The sequence below is a fragment of the Mustela nigripes genome, chromosome 4, assembly GCF_022355385.1.
Source record: "Mustela nigripes isolate SB6536 chromosome 4, MUSNIG.SB6536, whole genome shotgun sequence".
NCBI classification, from domain to species: Eukaryota; Metazoa; Chordata; class Mammalia; order Carnivora; family Mustelidae; genus Mustela; species Mustela nigripes.
Genome location: NC_081560.1, coordinates 141598823 through 141618780, shown reverse-complemented (window position 1 = coordinate 141618780; position 19958 = coordinate 141598823). Strand labels below are relative to the sequence as shown.

The window sequence follows — 19958 nt, the reverse complement described above, 5'->3', positions numbered from 1 at the left end:
CTCCCACTGACCATCGCTGCGACTTCAAAAAGTTCATATTCCCCCAGTTTTTTCGTAAAAAATCAGAGTATTCACCAGTGGTTCTCAATTCACAGAATGACAGGCAGGTGACTTTAGATTATAAAAATCAAAGACGCATTCGAAATCTATACTCTGGCCATGGTTAGAATGTGGCCCAAGTAAAATCAAGTAAGCTTACATAATTCTCTAGGATAATAATAGTAATAATAATCACCATAATCACCATTTGCTAATTTATTAGAAATTTAGAAAAACCCTCACAACAACCAGTGGGGTGGATACCATTATTGTCCCAGTTTTGCAGAGAAAAGCAAAGCATCAAGATGGTAAGTAAGTAGCCCAAGGACACGCAGCCAGTGGCAGAGCCAGAATACAAGCCCAAGAAGCCTGGCTTCAGAGCCTACTGTTAACCACTACAGGACACAACCTCTTTCCAAAGGATAAAACAACCCGTAATCCACGTTCACAGGGTCCAGTAACAGAGCACTGGACAGTCATGCCTACCTGAAAGTAAAAACAAAATGGAAAACTCTACATAAGCAAAAACCAAAACCAAAAAACAAAAACACCAAAAATTAAAACCAAACCAAACTTTACAAAAGAACTTCAGATAGAACCCCATTTAATAGTAAGCTTTCTCATATATTTAAAATAAGACTCAATTTCTAAGAAAGAACTAGTACTTACCTTTGCAGAAGGTCAACAGTTACTTGATTCTGGGTCTATTACAAATGTGAGATAAATTCTTAAAGAGATAAGACATCAAGGTCCGTGTGTAGGATTGTTATAGGAATGAGGCATGCCTCTTTGTATACACATCTGTATAGTCCCCTATCACACTGTCTCTACATTTAGTATGTGACTTGCTTTGGCAATAGGGCAGCAACACCCAAGATGCAAAGAGGGCTTGAAAAGAACTTGTACATTCAGGCTTTGCTCTGGGAACACCTGCCCCATGTAAAGAATCCTATGCATGCCTACTGGAGGCATGTTCAGCCAACAACCAGGACCAACTTCCAGACATATGAGTGAGCCCATCTCAGACCACCCAATCCCACCCAGTCCTCTAGATAACTGTAGCTGCCTAAAAACGCAAAGCAAGATCCACAGAAGAACCATCCAGCCGAGCCCTGACAAACAGGGCTGACATGCAGCTGACATGCAGAATTATAGACAAAGAACACAGTTGTTGTTTTAAGCCACTAACTTTTGAGGTAGGTTATTATTCATCCAGGCTGATAGAGCCCAAGTCCAAAGCATTTCATGGAGTAGCAATAGCAGTTTAAAACACAGTAACTGTTAGAAGATTCCGCAGTACTTTCACAAGACAATAGGAGAATCAGTTGGCTGAAAAGGTACAGTCAGAAATATTAGGTTAAGAGAATTCCATATGGTGTTACTCCTGCTTTTACTTGGCTTGCATTCTCTAGCTTCTGGGTCAAGTATGTGGGGAAATTAAACCAATCTTCATGATCATGCAGGAAGACCAGAGGAGAGATAAATCATGACATCCTGAAAGAGCCAATTAGTATCTTATTTTAATCAGTGGGTAACGAAGTACTCTCCATCAGCACAGCACTATACCTAGCCAGCTTTAAAGCTACACCATGGCCTTCTGCTTCAGTTCCTCCCCTGCCACTATCATTTCTCCCTCAGCATTACCACTACAGATTGAAGAGGCTGAGGATTGGAAAGGGAAAGGCACTCAACCAAAGACAAAGAAAATCCTTCAGATCTGTAGAGCCAAGAAGCTTGCTAATCTCTAGTGATAGCAACACTGAGAATTCAACCATCCTCTGGCCCAATTCATTCCTTTAAAAATAAGAAACACATATACAATGGAATATTACTCTGCCATCAAAAATAATTAAATCTTGCCATTTGCAACAACATGGGTGGAGCTAGAGACTATAATGCTAAGTGAAATAAGTCTGTCAGAGAAAGACAAACACCATATGATTTTACCCATATGCGGAATTTAAGAAACAAAACAAACAAACATGGTGGGGGGGAGAGAAACCAAGAAACAGACTTTTAATTATACAGAACAAACAGATGGTTACTGGAGGGGAGGCAGGCAGGGGGATGGATGAAACAGGTGATGGGGATTAAGGAGTGCACTTGTGATGAGCACCAGGTGTTGTAAGTGATGAATCCCTAAATTCTACACTTGAAACTAATATTGCATTGTAAGTTAATTAGCTAGAATTAAAAAACCAAACAAACAGACAAACAAACCTTGAAGGGAAAAAAATGAGAAACTTCCTAAACAGCAAAGGAAACCATTTAAAAAATAAAAAGGCAACCTACTAAATGGGAAGAAATGACTACAAGTCATATAATTGATAAGTAATTTCTAAAATATATGAAGAACTGGGGCATCTGAGTGGCTCAGTCAGTTAAATCAGTTGACTTCTGATTTTGGCTCAGGTCATGATCTCAGAGTTGTGAGATGAAGCCCAGCCTCGGGCTCCATGCCCAGTGGGAAGTCTGCTTGAGGATTCTCTTAACCTCTCCCTCTGCCCTCACCCCTGCTATTGCTCTCTCTCTCAAAATGATAATAATAAAAACCAAAATAAATGGAAAACTCACATAACTCAATAGCAAAAACCAATCTAATTTTAAGATTTTTTATTTATTTATTTGTTTGTCAGGGAGAGAGAGCGAGCACAGGCAGACAGAGTGGCAGGCAGAGTCAGAGGGAGAAGCAGGCTCCCTGCAGAGCAAGGAGCCCGATGTGGGACTCGATCCCAGGACGCTGGGATCATGACCTGAGCCGAAGGCAGCTGCTTAACCAACTGAGCCACCCAGGCATCCCCCAATCTAATTTTAAAATGGGCAGAAGATCTGAATAGACCAAAGAAGACATACAGGTAGCCAATAGACACATGAAAAGATGCTCAACATCTTATATAATATATATATTATATATAATTTATATATATTTCTATAATTTATATAAATATATATAAGTTTATATAAATATAATTATATGGATATATAATTATATGGTTATATAATTATATAAATTTATATAAAATATATATATAATTTAGCCATAAAAAAGAATAAAACCTTATCATTTGTCACAACATGGATGAATTTTTACGGCATTATGCTAAGTGACATAAGTCAGATCAAAATGAATATCATATCATATATTTCATATGTAATCTTTCAAAAAATATCCAGAATGAATTCCTATGCATTTTCAGCATATTCAGTGCCAGTAATGAAAATGAGCCCTCTAAAACGGAAGACAATAATACTTAGCAAATTCACATGAAGCAGGAATCTTACTTATTAGTCTAACCTCATGAGACTGATGAGGTATTCTGTCAATCATCAATATTTACATCAATATTTATCCCATGTCTCTTCAAATGACAATAGTAACAGAGGAAAGCAATACTATAAAGTACACATTTTGGACACTTAATTACCCCGAAAATACTTTGCACTGATTGATTATTATACAAATCAGAGGTTGATGAAAAAAAAAATCACCCAGGAGTTCCTCTGCAAACTGGGATTATGTGAAATGATGTTCTTTCACAGTTGGCGTGCTCTTCTTTTAATTGTTTTTCTCAGGCTTGTGCTGAAATAAACTTACATTTATTAGTATGCACCAATTAATGTGACAGAGAACTGGCCAGGAAGTGTGCTGAGGGAGAAGAGGAATTGAGTTTGGGATTAGCAATTGTACAGCATTTACCAAACAAAGTCCTTAAGGGTTGGTGTGTGGGCTTTTCGGGAAATCTTTCTCCTGTCACTGTTTCTTATATTGCAAACGTGACAACATCCCAGGGCAGAGGCAGCTGCTTTTTTACCCAGAAACCTGTGTTGCTCACATTATCATAGCACTTTGATTCCAACATTCAAATAAGTCTTTCATATATTTCTTTTTTCCTTTTTTCCAGTTCTCTTAATAGGCAAGTGAAAGCCATGATGTCACACATACATACAAAATGACAAATAGAGGCTTCCAGACAAATAGAGGCAGACCTGCCCACAACCACGTAGCTAAACGTGATTAAGCTGACTCATGAACCCAAGTCCAAAGGCTAGTACTTTACATCAGTGTGGGACACAGATATCAGCACTGGGGCCCAAAGAAGGAAACTTACCATCCAATTCTATACTAATAATCCTTCTGTTCTTGACTGATTTGACAATATCATCCAACTAATCACTTAAGACAGTCAAGGGAGCCATAAGACACACTGTAATAATTTTCGAACAGTGAATAGGAAAGTTGGTTGACCAAAGGATAGGAGAAGAAAAAAAAAAATCCATCAATATTGCATTATGGTAGGGGCATCTGGGTGGCTCAGTGGGTTGAAGCCTCTGCCTTCAGCTCAGGTCATATTCCAGGGTCCCGGGAACAAGCCCCACATCAGGCTCTCTGCTCAGCAGGAAGCCTGCTTCCCCCTCTCTCTTTCTGCTTGCCTCTCTGCCTATTTGTGATCTGTCTGTCAAAAAATAAATAAAATATTTTTTAAAAATTGCTTTATGGTAAAGACTAATACTAACTTGTCAGCTCTTTCCTTCAACTTCTAGTAAAGTGCCAATGTATAATGGCCATAGTAGTATATTTTACCTAATAAGGAAAATACTGTCTTAAGACTTGAAATATAACCAGAGGGTAATAAATGGTCTGGCCTAACATTCTTAAAGCAAACATACGCATACACAGTAAAGGTAACATATATATCTGGGTGTTTGGTCTTTTATTTCCACACTCTACGGAAAATGCCCTGATCCATTTTCTACTTCTAACTTACCATGTGAACAGGAGCAAGTGATTAAACTATTCTAGATCTGAAATGTTCCACTAATAAAACAAGGTGAGTGGACTTCAACTCCGAAGCAACAGAACATAATAGAGAGAATTGTGGATTTGGCCACAGTTGAGACTAAATCCGGGACGTAGCATTCTGGTCAATGTCCGGCTTTGGGTTTACAGCTCACCTCTTTCCTCATTCAGACAAATGGACATCTTCTGCCAGGGTTTGGTAAGAACAAAAAATAATATGCTTAATATTACCCAGCACCATGTCTGACCCACAGGATCAATAAAGAACAGCTCAATAAAGAACAGCTGATGACAATCATTCTTTCATTTATTCATCCCACAAACATTCACTGAACCTCAGTTCCATTATTCTAGGTGTGAAGGATAAAGGAGTTAACAAAACAGACAACACTCCCTACCTCTCAGTTCACACAGTGGTAGCAGGGAGACCCACACTGTACAGAAGAGCTAGCTGCCTAACGCCGCAGAAGGCTTCTGATTCCATTTTCAGCCTGTCTGTAGAACCCAGAACCCTTCATCCCCCTGAGCCTCATCCCAGGCTGGCTAGGTCCTCACCGACTTCAGGAGAAGGTACGCAATAAAACGGCTCTGACTTCTCTCATCACCCCAGTACAGGAAACACCACAGAGGGCAGGGCTATGCCTGGACTCACACATATCTCGCATCTTTGCCCCTTCCCCCTCTCCTGTGCCAGAACTCTTCTCCCAGCCTGCACCAAAGCCTTCCAGAAACCTCCGTGAAGGCGAAGTTCTCTTAGAGGCACCACCCTGGACTTCCCACCAGAGGTCGCCCTCCCACACAGGCCCAAGCAAACAGAACCCGGCTCTGCCTTCTCAGCAGCAGTGACATTATTTTCTTTCTCTATTTTTATCTATTAAAAAGATTTCTTCACAGCCATAACTTAGATCTCTACACTAAAATGGAGCAACAGGAAGATATAATGGTGCATTTCATTTATGAATGACCTATAATAAATTACTCTGAAGTGTCCCGAGTGCCAGAAGACAGAACGCTTTGTCTGCCCATGGACTGCATTTCACATACTTTAATTTAGCTGACACATAAAACTCATTTGACATTTTGCAGGTATTTGTGTGGGGCGGGGGAAGGGTAAAAGGGGGGGGGGGGCGGTGTGTGCCTGCAGGGACCACTGCGGGCCAGGGCGGGGAGTGAAGGCAGCGGACAGAGCCAAGGATATCTGGTTCTTGTTGAGGGTTAAGGTATGGAGCCTGGGTAACCCTGGCAACACGAGGTCGTTCCCGAGCAGATTGTTGTCCAAGATGAGTTCCTCCAGGCTCCCGAACGCGCTCAGTCCTTCCAGTGACCTGCAATGACAAAGGCAACAGGAAAAATGATCCTGCACTAAATCAGGGAGGCCATTATGAGCCGAAATAAATATTTTAACCTTCCCTTTCAGGACTGGGAATAGTTTGGGCTTGGTGCCTGTCAGCAAAGTGAATGACAAGAATTAGTAGCGGGAGCCGGGGTGGGGGCGGCGGGGGAGAAGGGGCCGCTGGCACTCACCGCATCCTTCACGCATTGCCAACATGAAGGATGAGGGTCACTTAGTGAGTAGCCAGGATCCAAAACAAAGGGCTTCAGATACGGCCTGCAGGATAAATTTGTCAATGTCTTGTGCCTTCAGGCACCCAGCCTCGGCTGACCCTAACCTCCATTCCCAAGATAAATAACTCTGTCACAGTTCACCTTCATTCCCTGGACACAAATTTAAGTTGTCATCCATCATTCCTGCCCAGAAATATCATACCCCTCTTACAATAATAAATATAACTTCAAGTATCATTTCTTCGCGGTTCTCCTCTGCACAGTCCAGGAAAAGGCGAGGAAGGCTTCCTTTCTTTCCCTTCGCCGCCTTTTTTCTTTACTAATCACTTCATCTGCTTCTGCCCAGTGTCCCTGTGGCTGCCCCAAAAGGCAGAGGCATCTGCTGAAGCACATGATCGCTCCAGCAGGAGAGGGCTGTTTCTTTTTCTTTCATGATTTTTCTTTCTGTTTTTGTTTTTGTTGGGAGGGGTGCGGGGGGGGGGGGGGGGTTTCAGGAAAGAGTTGCGGGAATTTCTGTTTCAATGCTCCTGGCTTGAAGTTACGGTTTTAATTTATGGAAAGTGGATTTCTCACTTTATTTTTGAAAGAAGCGTGGAATGCAGCAATGTAGATGTCAAGGCAGTAAATAATCAAGCATCTGAAAGAATTAAGTACCCAGCTCAGGGGAAAAAAAAAAAAAAAAGTATCAGAAAGGGAAAAATAGCCTTGTTTTTACATTTAGCTCAAAGTTAACTCTTAACATTATGGACTAAGGAGTGTTGGGGGGGGGGGCAGGGGTGGAGGTGGGGTGGAGGCTGGGAGGGGCAGTTGTGCGCATGTGCTGCCCAGGCCAAACGTTAATTAAAGAAAGCCGCCTGCCCGGTGGAGGGACTCGCACAGACACATGTACTCCCAGCTCGCTCACCTGCCAGAGCCCAGAGCTGTGCTGAGCTTGCACAGGCTGACAGCTGAGCTACGGCGTCGACCAGAGGGCCGACTCGCCTGGGATCTCCTGGCTATGCTATAAAATGTGACGAATCAGGGAGATGTTGTCCACACTATTTATTCATTTACCGATAGCACTTTCATTACAGACCCTGCTGCTTGTGTGTGCAGCACCTGCACGTCTGATGGGAGTGTGAACTTTAGCACTAAGGCTTTCTCAGGACAGTTGCATCTCCCTTGAGGGACCTCAGCCAAGCGGACTCCAGAACAGGGAGTCAGTGCCTGGGAGGTGGAACGGGGATTGGAAGACATGGAATCCCCAGACCCCACCAGGCCCAGAGCCCCCTCAGCATGTCCCATCCTGCCTGACTCACCCCCAAAGGACACACCCCCGCCTTGTGGGGCCCAGCACCCTGACCAGCCCTAACTCCTCAGACCAGCACTACCTGCTCCATGGTAGAAGGCGACACCACTTAACATTTGGGGATAAGGGTCAATGGAATCATTGTGTTTTATTTCTTCCTTTCTCTTCTTCCTCATGTCTCAGGGAGGCAAAACACAACTCACACACATGGAGCTTGGGACTCTGGGACTTTACCTCAGCTCTACCATTATACTCCAAGTAAGAACGTGGGCTTATCAACAGCCCAGTGGAGCTCTCTGGCTCAGGGCTGCTTCCAGCTCTCGGGATCTTAAGGAACACAAGCCAAAGAAGACTAACATGTCAATAGCAGATGCTGGTTCCTTTCCACACCTTCCTCCTTCCATTCTTTGATTTTTCTGGTAGCTGTGACCTTAGCAGGCATGGTGGGGGTTGGGAGGAGTGTGTTCTGGATGCAGGGGAGGGGGGTGGAACAGAGGAGCAAAGAGGCTGAGGTTTGAGGCCAGTCTGGCTTCTGCAGGGAAACTTCGGACCTTTCCTGAAGTCCCTTCCCCCATGGGGGTTAGTGAGTGATGATTCAAAAGTGCTTTTCAGGACAAGGAGGCCCTGTTTACCACAAGGGGAGTTAAGGCCACCTCCCTTCAGGGCACCTTATGGATGGCTAATAAGTCCTTTGTCCACAAACATCACTTGGGCTCTGGTCAAAGGCAGCATCCAAATACACATTGTTCCCGAGTTATGTTATGCAAATATAATACTCTTATCATAAGAATCAGCAAATGGTTGGCAACTGGCAAGCCAAAGAAAGCTCCCTTCCAAGAGTACTGGGGGGAGGCAAAACACAAAAAGACGCAGCATGAAGAGGGACAAACAGGAAGAGGGAGAACACCCGAGGGAGAACACCAGAGGGAGTGCCCACAGGCGCCTTTCTCAGGGGCAGCCTCTGGGGCAGAGCTCCATTCTGAGGGAGACCTCACAGAAGAGCAGGGCAAGTTCAGGCTCAAATCCCCTGTCACCTGTCTGGTTGTAAGATTCCTTTTGCGGTAATGTTATTAGCTGCTCAGTTAAAAGGGAATCATGCTATGTGGGGGTTGCTAATTAATAAATCCCTGTCTTCATGTCATCGGTGTAGTGTGCACTTGGTGATTTAATCAGCTAAATTCAGAGCTGAGGGACTGGGGACAGGAGACAGGGTAGAGAAGGGTAAAACTGGAGAGGGCAGGCTTTCTGGGGCTTGGCTGGCATGTGGAGGCCAACAAACACACACTTGGGGGAGGCTTTTTTGTTGTTGTTGTTCTTTGAAAGTGTGACTTTTGTTGTTATGGTTGTTGCTCTTTTCGTGGAAGGAGTAAAGAAATTTTTTGCATCAGTCTTTGCATTCACAGCCCTATATACAAGACGCCTGTGCAAAGAGTTGTGTGCTGTTAAACAAAATGACAAGGCAGACAAGGCTTTAAGGACCCACACAGGTCTATGCTGTCTAATGGGACAGCTATAAGGAAAAGATGACGAGACAGCAATTTCTCGGCTATCACCTTGTGTGTGGACAGCAAAATGCACTTCAGACCCAAGAGCTCTGGTGGGAAGTGGCGGGGGGGGGGGGGGGGGGGGCTGCCACTCCAGAGTACTCGTCCTCCGCCTGGTTTACAGTCTGCAGATGTTTGAGGGCTGGGCTGGGAAAGCCAGGCAGGCACATCTGCGGTGGTCTGAGGCCAGAGTGGGAGGACAAGTCTTCCCCCACTAGCTCAGCCCAGGGAGCTGGAGTCAGGTCTCCCCAGACCAGTGAAGAGATGCCAAGGGCAGGCAGGAGACCAGGGTGTGAGGTCTGCCCTGTGGCAGGTGGTTTGCTCGGGAAACCTAATCAGCACCCCGGAAGCCCATCGCAGGCTGCCTGCCTCCTGCTTCACCAGCAGGAGAGCTGCCCGTGATCTCACCCACAGGTACCATCTAGGTTACCTCACTCACAGGGCTCTATGGCTGAGCTCCCCGAGGAGCTGCTGCGGCTGCTGGGAGCGTCCCAGTGCCTTTTCCAAAGTCATATCAAAATGACAAAACATCACAACGCATTCAGCTCTAGCGGATTCAAACAGAGAGAACTTTTAAGTTTCCACTGTAATTAACCCTATCCTCGTTAAGATAATTATGATCAAGCTTCCTGTCACAGTTAATATCCCAGCATCATTGCCTGTGGCTCACACTCTGCCCTCATTAGCTTAAAAAAACAGCGGCACTAACCAGGCTGCCTTGGCCCTTTCCAAGCTAGGCCAGTGGTTGTGAGCTGCTGAGGAGGGGTCCTGGGCGGGGCATCAGGCCTCACAAAGGGATGAACCCCAAACTCTTCTGCTCCTGTGTGGGCTCACACTCAGCAGCCTTTACTCTATGCCCGAAAGTTAGCCACTCATCAGAATGCGGAAGGAAGCGGCGCCTGGGTGGTTCAGTGGGTTAAAGCCTCTGCCTTCGGCTCGGGTCATGATCCCAGGGCCCTGGGATCAAGCCCCGCGTCAGGCTCTCTGCTCAGCGGGGAGCCTTTCTGCCTACTTGTGATATCTGTCTGTCAAATAAATAAATAAATAAATCTTAAAAAAAGAAAAAAAAGAAAAAGAATGGGGAAGGAGAAGGGCCAGGACCAAAGCAGAGTTGGTGGCTTTGGGATGGATGAGCTATGAAACCATAGCAACCCCTTCCTGCCCCTTACTCAGCAAAAACCCAGCCAGAAAAGTCACCAGAGGACACCTCCAGAACCCTCCATTCAAGAACTGCCAATCTTATCCCTGCGGTATAAGCTGTGGTAAAAATTAGATCCCTCTTTTCTCAGCTCTCGGCCTAATCCAAGGATGATGCTGCGGCCCGCCATGACACAGGCAAGAAATGCGAACACAATTAACCACAGACCCGAAGAAGAAATGTCTCCCTCCGTGGAACCAGAGCTCGCCTCAAACCCAGAACCAAAGGTCAGGAGGATGTTCTCAAACCAATGAAGAAAATAAGCTCTGAACTAAGATCTTTATCTATCCCCTCTACTCTATCTATCCAGATATCCATATCCATATTTTTAACTGATAAAATGGGGAGCTATGGAGATTCAAGAGGACCTACCCTGTCTGTCTGCTGTTCACCACACTGGCTAGTCCTGTGGACCTGCCAGGGTTGGCCAGTGTCTGCTCAGTAATGTGTCTTTCGGGATGATTGCCATCTGCCCAGCCCCTAACAAAAAGGGATCTCACTGGAACCTCCATAATACCCAGAAAGTTGTCCAATGCACAGGGAGGGCTCAATACCCCCTTGTTGAGTGACTATGGCTCAGCCAGAGCCTATGCCCTGTGTCCTGCTCAGAGGAAAGCAGACAGTGGGATCCCAAGGGCAGGACAAAGAGCAGGCCTCGGGGCAGCTGGCCAGAAGCTGGGAGGGCAATCCCTACCGTCCCATTGCTTCAGAGGCCAGAGTGCCTCCCTCTGCTTACCTTGGGCCCAGTATCTATGAACAGGCAGAAATGACACCCAAGTGAGTATGCACCCAGACACCAGAACTGGTTATTATTTAAATACCTTTTTAATTAAGATTTTATTAATTGATTTGACACACAGAGAGAGAACACAAGCATGGGGAGCAGCGGAGAGAGGGGGAGAAGCAGGCTTTCAGCTGAGCAGGGAGAACAATGCTGGGGCTGGATCCCAGGACCCCAGGATCATGACCTGAGCTGAAGGTAGATGCTCAACCGACTGAGCCACCCAGGCACCCCTATTTAAATACTTTTTTACCACTTGGAAATAATTGCAGCTCTGAGTATCCTGTACATTCCTCCTGTTACCCTGGCTCCTCCTTGGAGACCCCAGACCTTTCTGCAACGTAACAACTAAGTGGTTAATGTCCCCGCCCAATATGGAGCCCCTAGGAACCCCTGTTCCAGCCAGGATCTTTCTGCCTGATTAGTGTAGCTATTAAATAATTTAAATATCACCCTTGAGAGCAGAACAGCAACCTGTACCTCTCTTACGAGCCCCATCATGCCAAACACAGAGCGGGGCACATAGCAGGTCCTCGGGAAATGTCCACGAACTGACTGGCAACCGAGGCCATGACCAAAGCTACAAGGACAGGACAGGCAACACAGAGCTATACGCAGGGGATGAAGGAAGGAAAAAGGACAGGACAATTATGATATGACTGCTCACATCCCAGAAAATGGCTCATAGCCAGCATTTTAGAAAATACCATTAATCCAACTACACGTGAGATATTCTTTCTTTCTGCCATAAAATTCTCTTTATATCCCATGTAAATGGTTATATATATCTATAATCTATTACTAGAGATAGCATATTATATATAATATATAGTACAGTACTAGACTTAGTACTATATGTACAGTTGGATCTATGTTCTACATATTCTTCTGTCACTGAGGTCACTTAGCCAGGAAGATATGTCCAACTAATAATATAAATCAGCTAGACTATATGGCAAGTATATGAACAGGGGATGAAAGTGTCTAAAACAAATGAATATGGAACAGGCTCATGGCTATGTAAGACAACGTATACTGACACCATAGGCTGTACATCATATGGAATTTGTCAAAGTCACCCCAAAGCCCTGTTAAGATCCCCATCGGGATAGATGATCCCTCGGCTGCACAGAATACCATTCAATACTGCTGAAAGAGACCTGAATCCAAGACCAGCCAAAAATTGAAGGTAGTTGACTAGGTGTTTGTTAACTCTAAGCCAGGCCAAGTCTGAAGCTGTCACACAATGAACCTAAATAATACTAAGGAAAATGTTACTTATGATCCCTAAAGAGTTATGGAGGATGCGTAAGGTACTGGAAGCCCAGAACTGGGTACTACAGTGGTGGTTATCTGAAAAGGGAAAGAAGATTCTTCACACTTTGGATTCATAAGCTCACAGACTTATGATATTCTAGTCCGGAACTAGTATTTGGTTGCCTTAGGACAATGTAAATCATGTTTCTGGTCATGTTATCCTTTTTACTTTTACCACCAGAAAGCTCAGAGAAAAATTGTGACTCAGATGTAAAAAGGCAACACCCCATAGTTTCTATATCTGCTTTCTAACTTCACAGATGGGGCTTATTATTTTTTTTTTACAATATTTATATTTTATTTATCTATAGGGTGTTTTTTAAATTTTTTTGTTTTATTAATTCTAATAAGCTAGTTCACATCATTTGTAAAATCAAACAGGAGATATATACATACAAATTTGATACAGCATTGAGCATCAAACAGGCAGTTTCTATACATTAAGACTAAGTTCTTTGAGACCATTTTATCAATGTGGACAATTGACTAGGAATAAAGATATATATTGCATACAGATTTCAAAAAGGCTTTGAAATAATTCTAATGATATCCTTGTGACACAAGAGCAAAAAGTGAGCTAGAAAAGGACAACTTTAAGTCAAGCCATAACTGGTTCAAAAATATTCCTGAAGGATACCAATTAACATCCCAGCTTGCTCCAAGGAAAGGTTCTGGAAAGGATTTAGGTCCTGTTTTTGCCAATAACTTGGTTAAGGACATGTTCATCACATTTATGGAGTTCAAGATCCAAGAAAGCCATTCAAGAAGATACAGTAGGATCCAAAATGACCTTCTTGAAATCCACCCATTATTTCAGCCCAACAAGATGAAACTTCCCATTATCTAATGTAAAGAGCTGTATATATATTTAAAGTCCAACTAGCCCAAAATAACTATTTGAAAAAAAAATTAAAAGACAGATGTAAATTGGGGAAAATCTTTGCAATCTAAGGTTTAACATCCTTAATATTAAAAGAGCTTTTGAAAAGCATTAAGGAAAGCTGAAAAACCTCAGAGAAAAACAAAAGACATGGAAAGAAAATTCACAAGGAATATATATTGTCAATAATGGAAAGCTGGGATAAAATTTCATCTTCATTAGGAATTTAAAGCATTCAAATTAAACAAGATATTTTCATTTAACTAGCAAGTACATTGTTTCCTTAAATGTTAACATAGTCGTGTTGAAGTAACAGACTAACACAACTCTAATGGAAGAGAGAAACTGTTATACTCTTTCTGAAAGGCAATTTATACTAAAAGTCTTAAAAATGAAAAAAAAGGAAGAAGAAAAGTCTTAAAATGATCATCTTTCATCCAGTGAGTCCAATAATTTATTCAATAAATATCAAAGAAGTGTTCCTGGTTTAAGTATGTTCACTATAGCATTATTTATAATAAGAATGTAAATATGTTTAAATGCCCAATGATAAATGATTACAGGAAGCTCAATATATCTGTATAATGAAATACCATGCCATAATTAAAAATTATATTATAGACATATATCTACTGATCCAGTAAAATTATCATGCTATCTGTTTAAATACCTAAGTTTAAAATACATATAACACATGCACATACAATCTCATGCATTCATGCATGAAAATTAAGTCATCTATGTTTCCCCTCCATTCCCTGCACAAATTTTAATTTGTACCATGTTTTCCATAGTGATGGTTAAGAGTCACTAAAGTAGTCTGATGTTTCTAGTTTATAAACTACTGTTAATACACAATCTTGTACATAGGGACTTTATGACAATTATATACATATGCATGTATACACCTCAGTCCATACATGTATTTATATACTGCATACTGATTAAGTGATCCAAGATATACACCACTAACTCCTGAGTTAAAGACATTTATCTTCTCTTTTAATGTTTTCACTAGTTACTAGATTTTCTATCGTAAGTATTTTATAATCAGAAAGAAACTCCAGCAACTATTACTTCAAATAATTCCCCCAAACACGAGATAGGGAAGCCTTGGATAAAAAGCAGTGTGTACAAAGAAGGTTTATATGAATCAGAAAAGTGGGGTTGCCTCCACAGAAGCAAATCTGATCCTACTCTACTGACCCTTAAGTAACTCCACCTGGAGCTTTGTTTCAGTTCTGAGTGCCAGACTCAAAGAGGCATCAGTACTCAGAAATACCACAGAAGGGGACTAACCAGCTGGTAAAGGGTGTTAAGAAACAGTGATGGAGACAGTCAAAATTATTTAACCAAAAGCAGAAGAGACCTCGTTGTTTCAAAGTACTAAGTCTCTGGCATTCCAGAAGGCAGAATTAAAAGCCATTTGGAGAAAATAATGTAAGTTGGAAGGAGAGGTCTTGAATTAATTTTTTAAAACTTACAAAAACAGAGAGCTGTTCACCAAAGGATTGAGCTGCCTTCTGAGTATATGAACTCGATCAGAGGCTAGAGTCATGGAGAATGTTTAGAAGAGATTTCTGCATAGACAATGAGATTTGGGGGTGCCTGGGTGGCTCAGTGGGTTAAAGCCTCTGCCTTTGGCTCAGTTCATGATTCCAGGGTCCTGGGATGGAGCCCCGCATTGGGCTCTCTGCTTGACCAGGAGCCTGCTTCCCTTCCTCTCTCTCTGCCTGTCTCTATGCCTACTTGTGATCTGTCAAATAAATAAATAAAACCTTTTTTAAAAAAATTAAAAAAAAAAAAAGAAGATGAGATTTGGTGACTAATATTCTACCCAGATTGTGTGCCTCTCCAACTGGAGCTCCTTCCTTGGTAACTAACATTTACAAAGGCTGCCAAGAGCTGCTTCTTCCCTGCTAGACAGCCTCAATGGAAAGAGGGCAGCAGAGAGTTCTAGCTCTGTCATTCTCTATCTTGCTAAACTCTGTGTTTTTTCCTGATCCTCTCACTGGGACTGTGTAAAGCCTCTTTAATGCTTCCTTAACTATGGGGATACCTCCATAATTAAAAGGCACATGTCAACACACTGGCCTCTCAACTAAATGTCAGAGCTGCATTCTAAAATATGACTTGTCATGGTCTTCTTCTTAGACTCATAGACTTGGAATTCCAGGGAAAATTTAGGGTGTTCTATCCTCTACAGAAGGTGACTAATGATTAGAGAGGCAAAGTGGCTTACCTAAAACCATATATAGTAACCAAGCCATGTTCAGAACCTTTAGACATATAGGGCAGTTCTCCCCCAACTGAACTATGCTAACATGCTAACACACCTGTAAATAATTTGTAGTGGAGATCTAGAAAGAGAAATTCATCATGGCCACATCCTTTATCCAAACACTGTGTACAGCTTTGTGATCCATAACTTGTACGTCCTCAGTCATATTGATTGAAGGAGATGGTCTTCAAATTCTTTTGTCCTTTATCTACTCTCTCTCCTGACCCTCCTAGAATAATTCCCTAAAGAACTAATTCCTACCTTTTTTTTTTTTTTTTTTTTTTTTTAAGGCGCACTTCACGAGATGAAGGATGCTTTAGGCAGAACTGGGTTGAAATTCACCAACTAACAGTCCACCCCTTGGCATGTGCCTCTACAGCTCACTCATTCATTTCACTTCATTCATTCATTCGCAAAAAGGTATTGAGTGCCAATTCTCTGCCCCGTACTTGGCTAGTCTCTGGGTCTATGAAGAGGGCTGTGGCATGCTCCCCGACTTTAAGCAATAGAGGTAGGCAGGGAAGGAGTTACCAGATAACACAGGGTCATGGGTTAGACTGGGATGGTCAACAACATTCTAAGGAGGGGGAGGGTTAGGGAAGGTTTCAAAGAGGAAGCGGGCTTGAGCAAAGTCTCAGTCCAACTGAATTCTCATTCTGTGAGCATCTTCTTACACTTTATGCCAAATTTGGTGGCAAAGGAACCTAAGAATAGATAACCAGTCCTGGCGTTCAAGCAGTCACCCCTCCAAAAAGCTAACCTAGCACAAGAAAGCCCATATGCGATATACACTTCCGGCATGGCAGGTTCTCAGGGAGCACCTACATCCAGGGCTACAAAAGATGCACAAATCGCGGTGGCCACTCCCAGTGGCTTCATTATCTAGGGGAACCGAGAAAAAAGCTGGACTTGAAGCGAGAAGAAATCAGAGAGGACAGCACGTTATTAAGAAGCATGGGTAACACGGGCTCTAGAAGTGGAGAGGAACGAAACGAGGGCTGCAGTGGTCACCGTTTTCGGCGCACCCCTCCCCTGTTTGTCCCAAAGTTATTTCAGCAACTGAGTCCCTACAGACGGAGCCGAGAACCAGGCACCCTCCGTAGGAATAGGCTGGATGCCTCCATATCTGGTTGTCACCGCTCTGCCCATCTGGCTGTCCTCCACGCCTCTCAGTGAATCTTTCCTGCATTTCTCCCTCCCTGGTGATAGGGTTTGGTCTGGGCTTTGATTATGTCTCTAAAATTATTTTGATTCACGGCTTGAGATTTTACAAAACCACACATGCACGCATGGAGCCTGTGGCCTCGGGATCTTGTTTGTTTTTAAGAGTCTAAAGAGTGAGTTTGTTTGGCGGGTTCTATAAATGGAGGTTTTCTTTACTAGAGAGATGTAAGGGAGTGGACATGGTGTGCTGCAGCCGCGGTATGTGTGCATGTCGCCATGGGGCGGAATTCAGCGCCTGGTGGGGGAGGCGCCCACAGCCATTGGGCAAACATATGTTGGGCCAAGAACACAGCTCTTCAACCTCATGAACTGTTTGCTTGAAAGATAACAGTGTCTCTTCCACACAAGCCTTTCACCACCCTCCATAAAGGGAATTTTTAATTCAACAGATGGTGTCTACTCATTGCAAACCAACCAGAAAGGGAGACATTTACACGGCTGTGCCTCAAGGCCCTAGGGACCCAGAGGGGCCCTAATCAAATACTTGTCCAAAGACCAGCTCCCCATGGGCAGGGCCCCCTGGAATGGAACCAGGCCAGGAACACCAGTGAAAATATGCCAACTACTGATTCTGTGAGGTCCCAGTTGGCTGGAAAAGGTGAAAACATGTTTTCTGTCCCAGACTACAAGATAGCTTTACATCTCCTGAAAGAAAGAAGGCCCTCGGTGATATGGTGACCTCCAAAACTGGCTCACTATTGGAGACATTTCCCTTCTTTCAAAACAGCCCTCGCTCTGTGCTTCACAAAACCTTTCAAAGAACAACTTTGTTAGGTTTGCACTCCATCTCTTATAATGGCATGTTCTGGGCCCCAAGGACCAACACCTAACAGAGGTAACAGTTTTAGGGACAAAAAGGATCAAATGCTTGCAGATGTGGAGCAGGATGAACTAGAGATTTTCCTCAGACTAAACCAAGGTTCTTTGAACAAGAGATTTTCCTCAGACTAAACCAAGGTTCTTTGAACAAGAGATTTTCCTCAGACTAAACCAAGGTTCTTCCATCCCCCATTCTGCCTCTTTGGTTACTTGACTGCTGCTCCTGGGGGTAGAATGCCATGGTGGTGTTTTCACAGAGAATGTGGTGTTTGAATGGAGACTACCTTGTCAACTCACTGAAGTGAAACACAAATGTGGTAAATAGAAACACAAAGTAAGACCACTAAATTTGGGCCCATGATCTCTGTTTTCAAGTTCCAGCTATAATTTTCTCATCTATTGTAGTGGGAGAAAAATCCCTGAACTATGCACTTTGCAGTTATTGGAATAGGGAAGACATGAGATAAGGTATCTAAAAGCAAGCTTAGTAAGATAAGGATTTTTGATATTTTAAAAGATTGTTTTTGAACAACAAAAAAAGTGTGTACTTTATTTTCAAAAGAGGTAATTAGTTAACCTCAGATAAAGAAGCAAGGGTACGTAAAGCTCCAAAAGACAGACAAACATGTATTCAGAACCATCAGACAACATAAGGAAATGCCAACATGTGAGAATTTCTGTCTGAAGAATGACCAGAGACCCTGACTCTTGCCCTAGTCACTACTTTCCTGCAGTCAAAATTCTTGCCCTGCTCTGGGCCTCACTTGACTCTTTGCAAACTGGGGAGGCTGGACTCAATTATCTTAGATGTCCGCTCATGTACTAACATGCTCTGCTCTAAGGGGTTTGAAGGAGAAAAACTGCCAAATCAAGCTAAAGTTTTATCCTTGCCTTAGTCATGCCATCACTCGGTAAAAAGTTGAGCATAAATGTAGCAGGCCATCATCCATCTTCATGCAGAAAAAGATGGAAGTTGGAGGGTAGCAGAGGGAGGGGAGAGTTTCAAATCTCGAGTAGGAAATCTGATTAACAAAATACTCTGGGAGGGAAAAGTTGGGGGAGGAAAACGCTCTCCCTCAGCCCCCTGCATTTTTTTTTTTTTAACTTTCTTAACATCCAAGACTAGGGAGTGACAGGCTAAGCGACACAGTGTTCAGAGGGCAAAAGATAAATGTTTGATGAATTGGCCATTGGTAGGGAAGTGATGGGCTTTGTATGTGCATAATGGCCAAGCTGCCTTTCCATGCCGATCGTCTGCCAAGATAAGAAGCCATAATGAATGGACCTTTAGATGCCCTGGACAGAAGCAGTTTTAATTTGACTGGTTTTAGTAAAATTAATTTTAAAAAGAAGAAAATGGCAGAAGGAAGAGGAGAACAATTTGGAGACACCAGAAGGACAGAGAGTTATATATACCCAGAGTGGACACTAACCACTGGTTTTTCCACTCTTTGTGCTAGCCCAGTCAACAGAGGAAGAAAGTTTGATTTTTTTATTTATATAAATCATCAAAAAGCCTTTATGTGCCCAATACAGTGATGAGATACTTAAGATATGGAAATTAAATAGCCTGGCTAAACAGAAAAGTACTTTAATAAGTACAGAATGGATTATTCATTCATTCATTTACTTGTCTTCAATGAGGGTTTACTGAGCACCCCTTATTCACGCTTTGGGTGAATGAAACCAGTCTGCTCCCACTTGTGCAGAGCCTGACGGGCTCAGATTTTCTAGCAGGTTCAAGAACTCCTACTTTGTTAGATGCTCTCCTCCAGAGGGGTTACACATGAATGTCTTAGACACCTCCTACCCCCCGGGTAGCTCATTTCCCATTTCCATATATTTTTTTAAAGATTTTATTTATTTGATAGAGATCACAAGTAGGCAGAGAGGCAGGCAGAGAGAGAGGAGGAAGCAGGCTCCCCGTTGAGCAGAAAGCCCGATGCGGGGCTCCATCCCAGGACCCTGGGAACATGACCTGAACCGAAGGCAAAGGCTTTAACCCACTAAGCCACCCAGATGCCCCTCCCATTTCCATATTTATACTCTGATTTGGGTCCCCTTGGCTACACTGAGTTGACTAGACAGTTTTCATCACAACGACACATTGCTTAATGAAAACCCCACAATGGCTTTCTCATGCCTAGAGCGGCAGTCAATCTAGCCAGGAGCGAACAGGAGAAAAGAGGCTCACATTAGTTCTGGGAAAACTCTAGCTATGCC

The 19958-nt window shown here is 43.1% G+C and overlaps 1 protein-coding gene across 1 annotated transcript in view; it reads right to left on the bottom strand.

Moving 5' to 3' along the window:
- Nucleotides 1-19958, bottom strand: part of LRMDA (leucine rich melanocyte differentiation associated) — a 1051049-nt gene that overhangs the window by 467252 nt on the left and 563839 nt on the right. The window contains exon 4 of the mRNA XM_059397881.1: nucleotides 6036-6162. Within this exon, the coding sequence (XP_059253864.1) occupies nucleotides 6036-6162 (127 nt within the window). The remainder of the gene's footprint in view (nucleotides 1-6035; nucleotides 6163-19958) is intronic.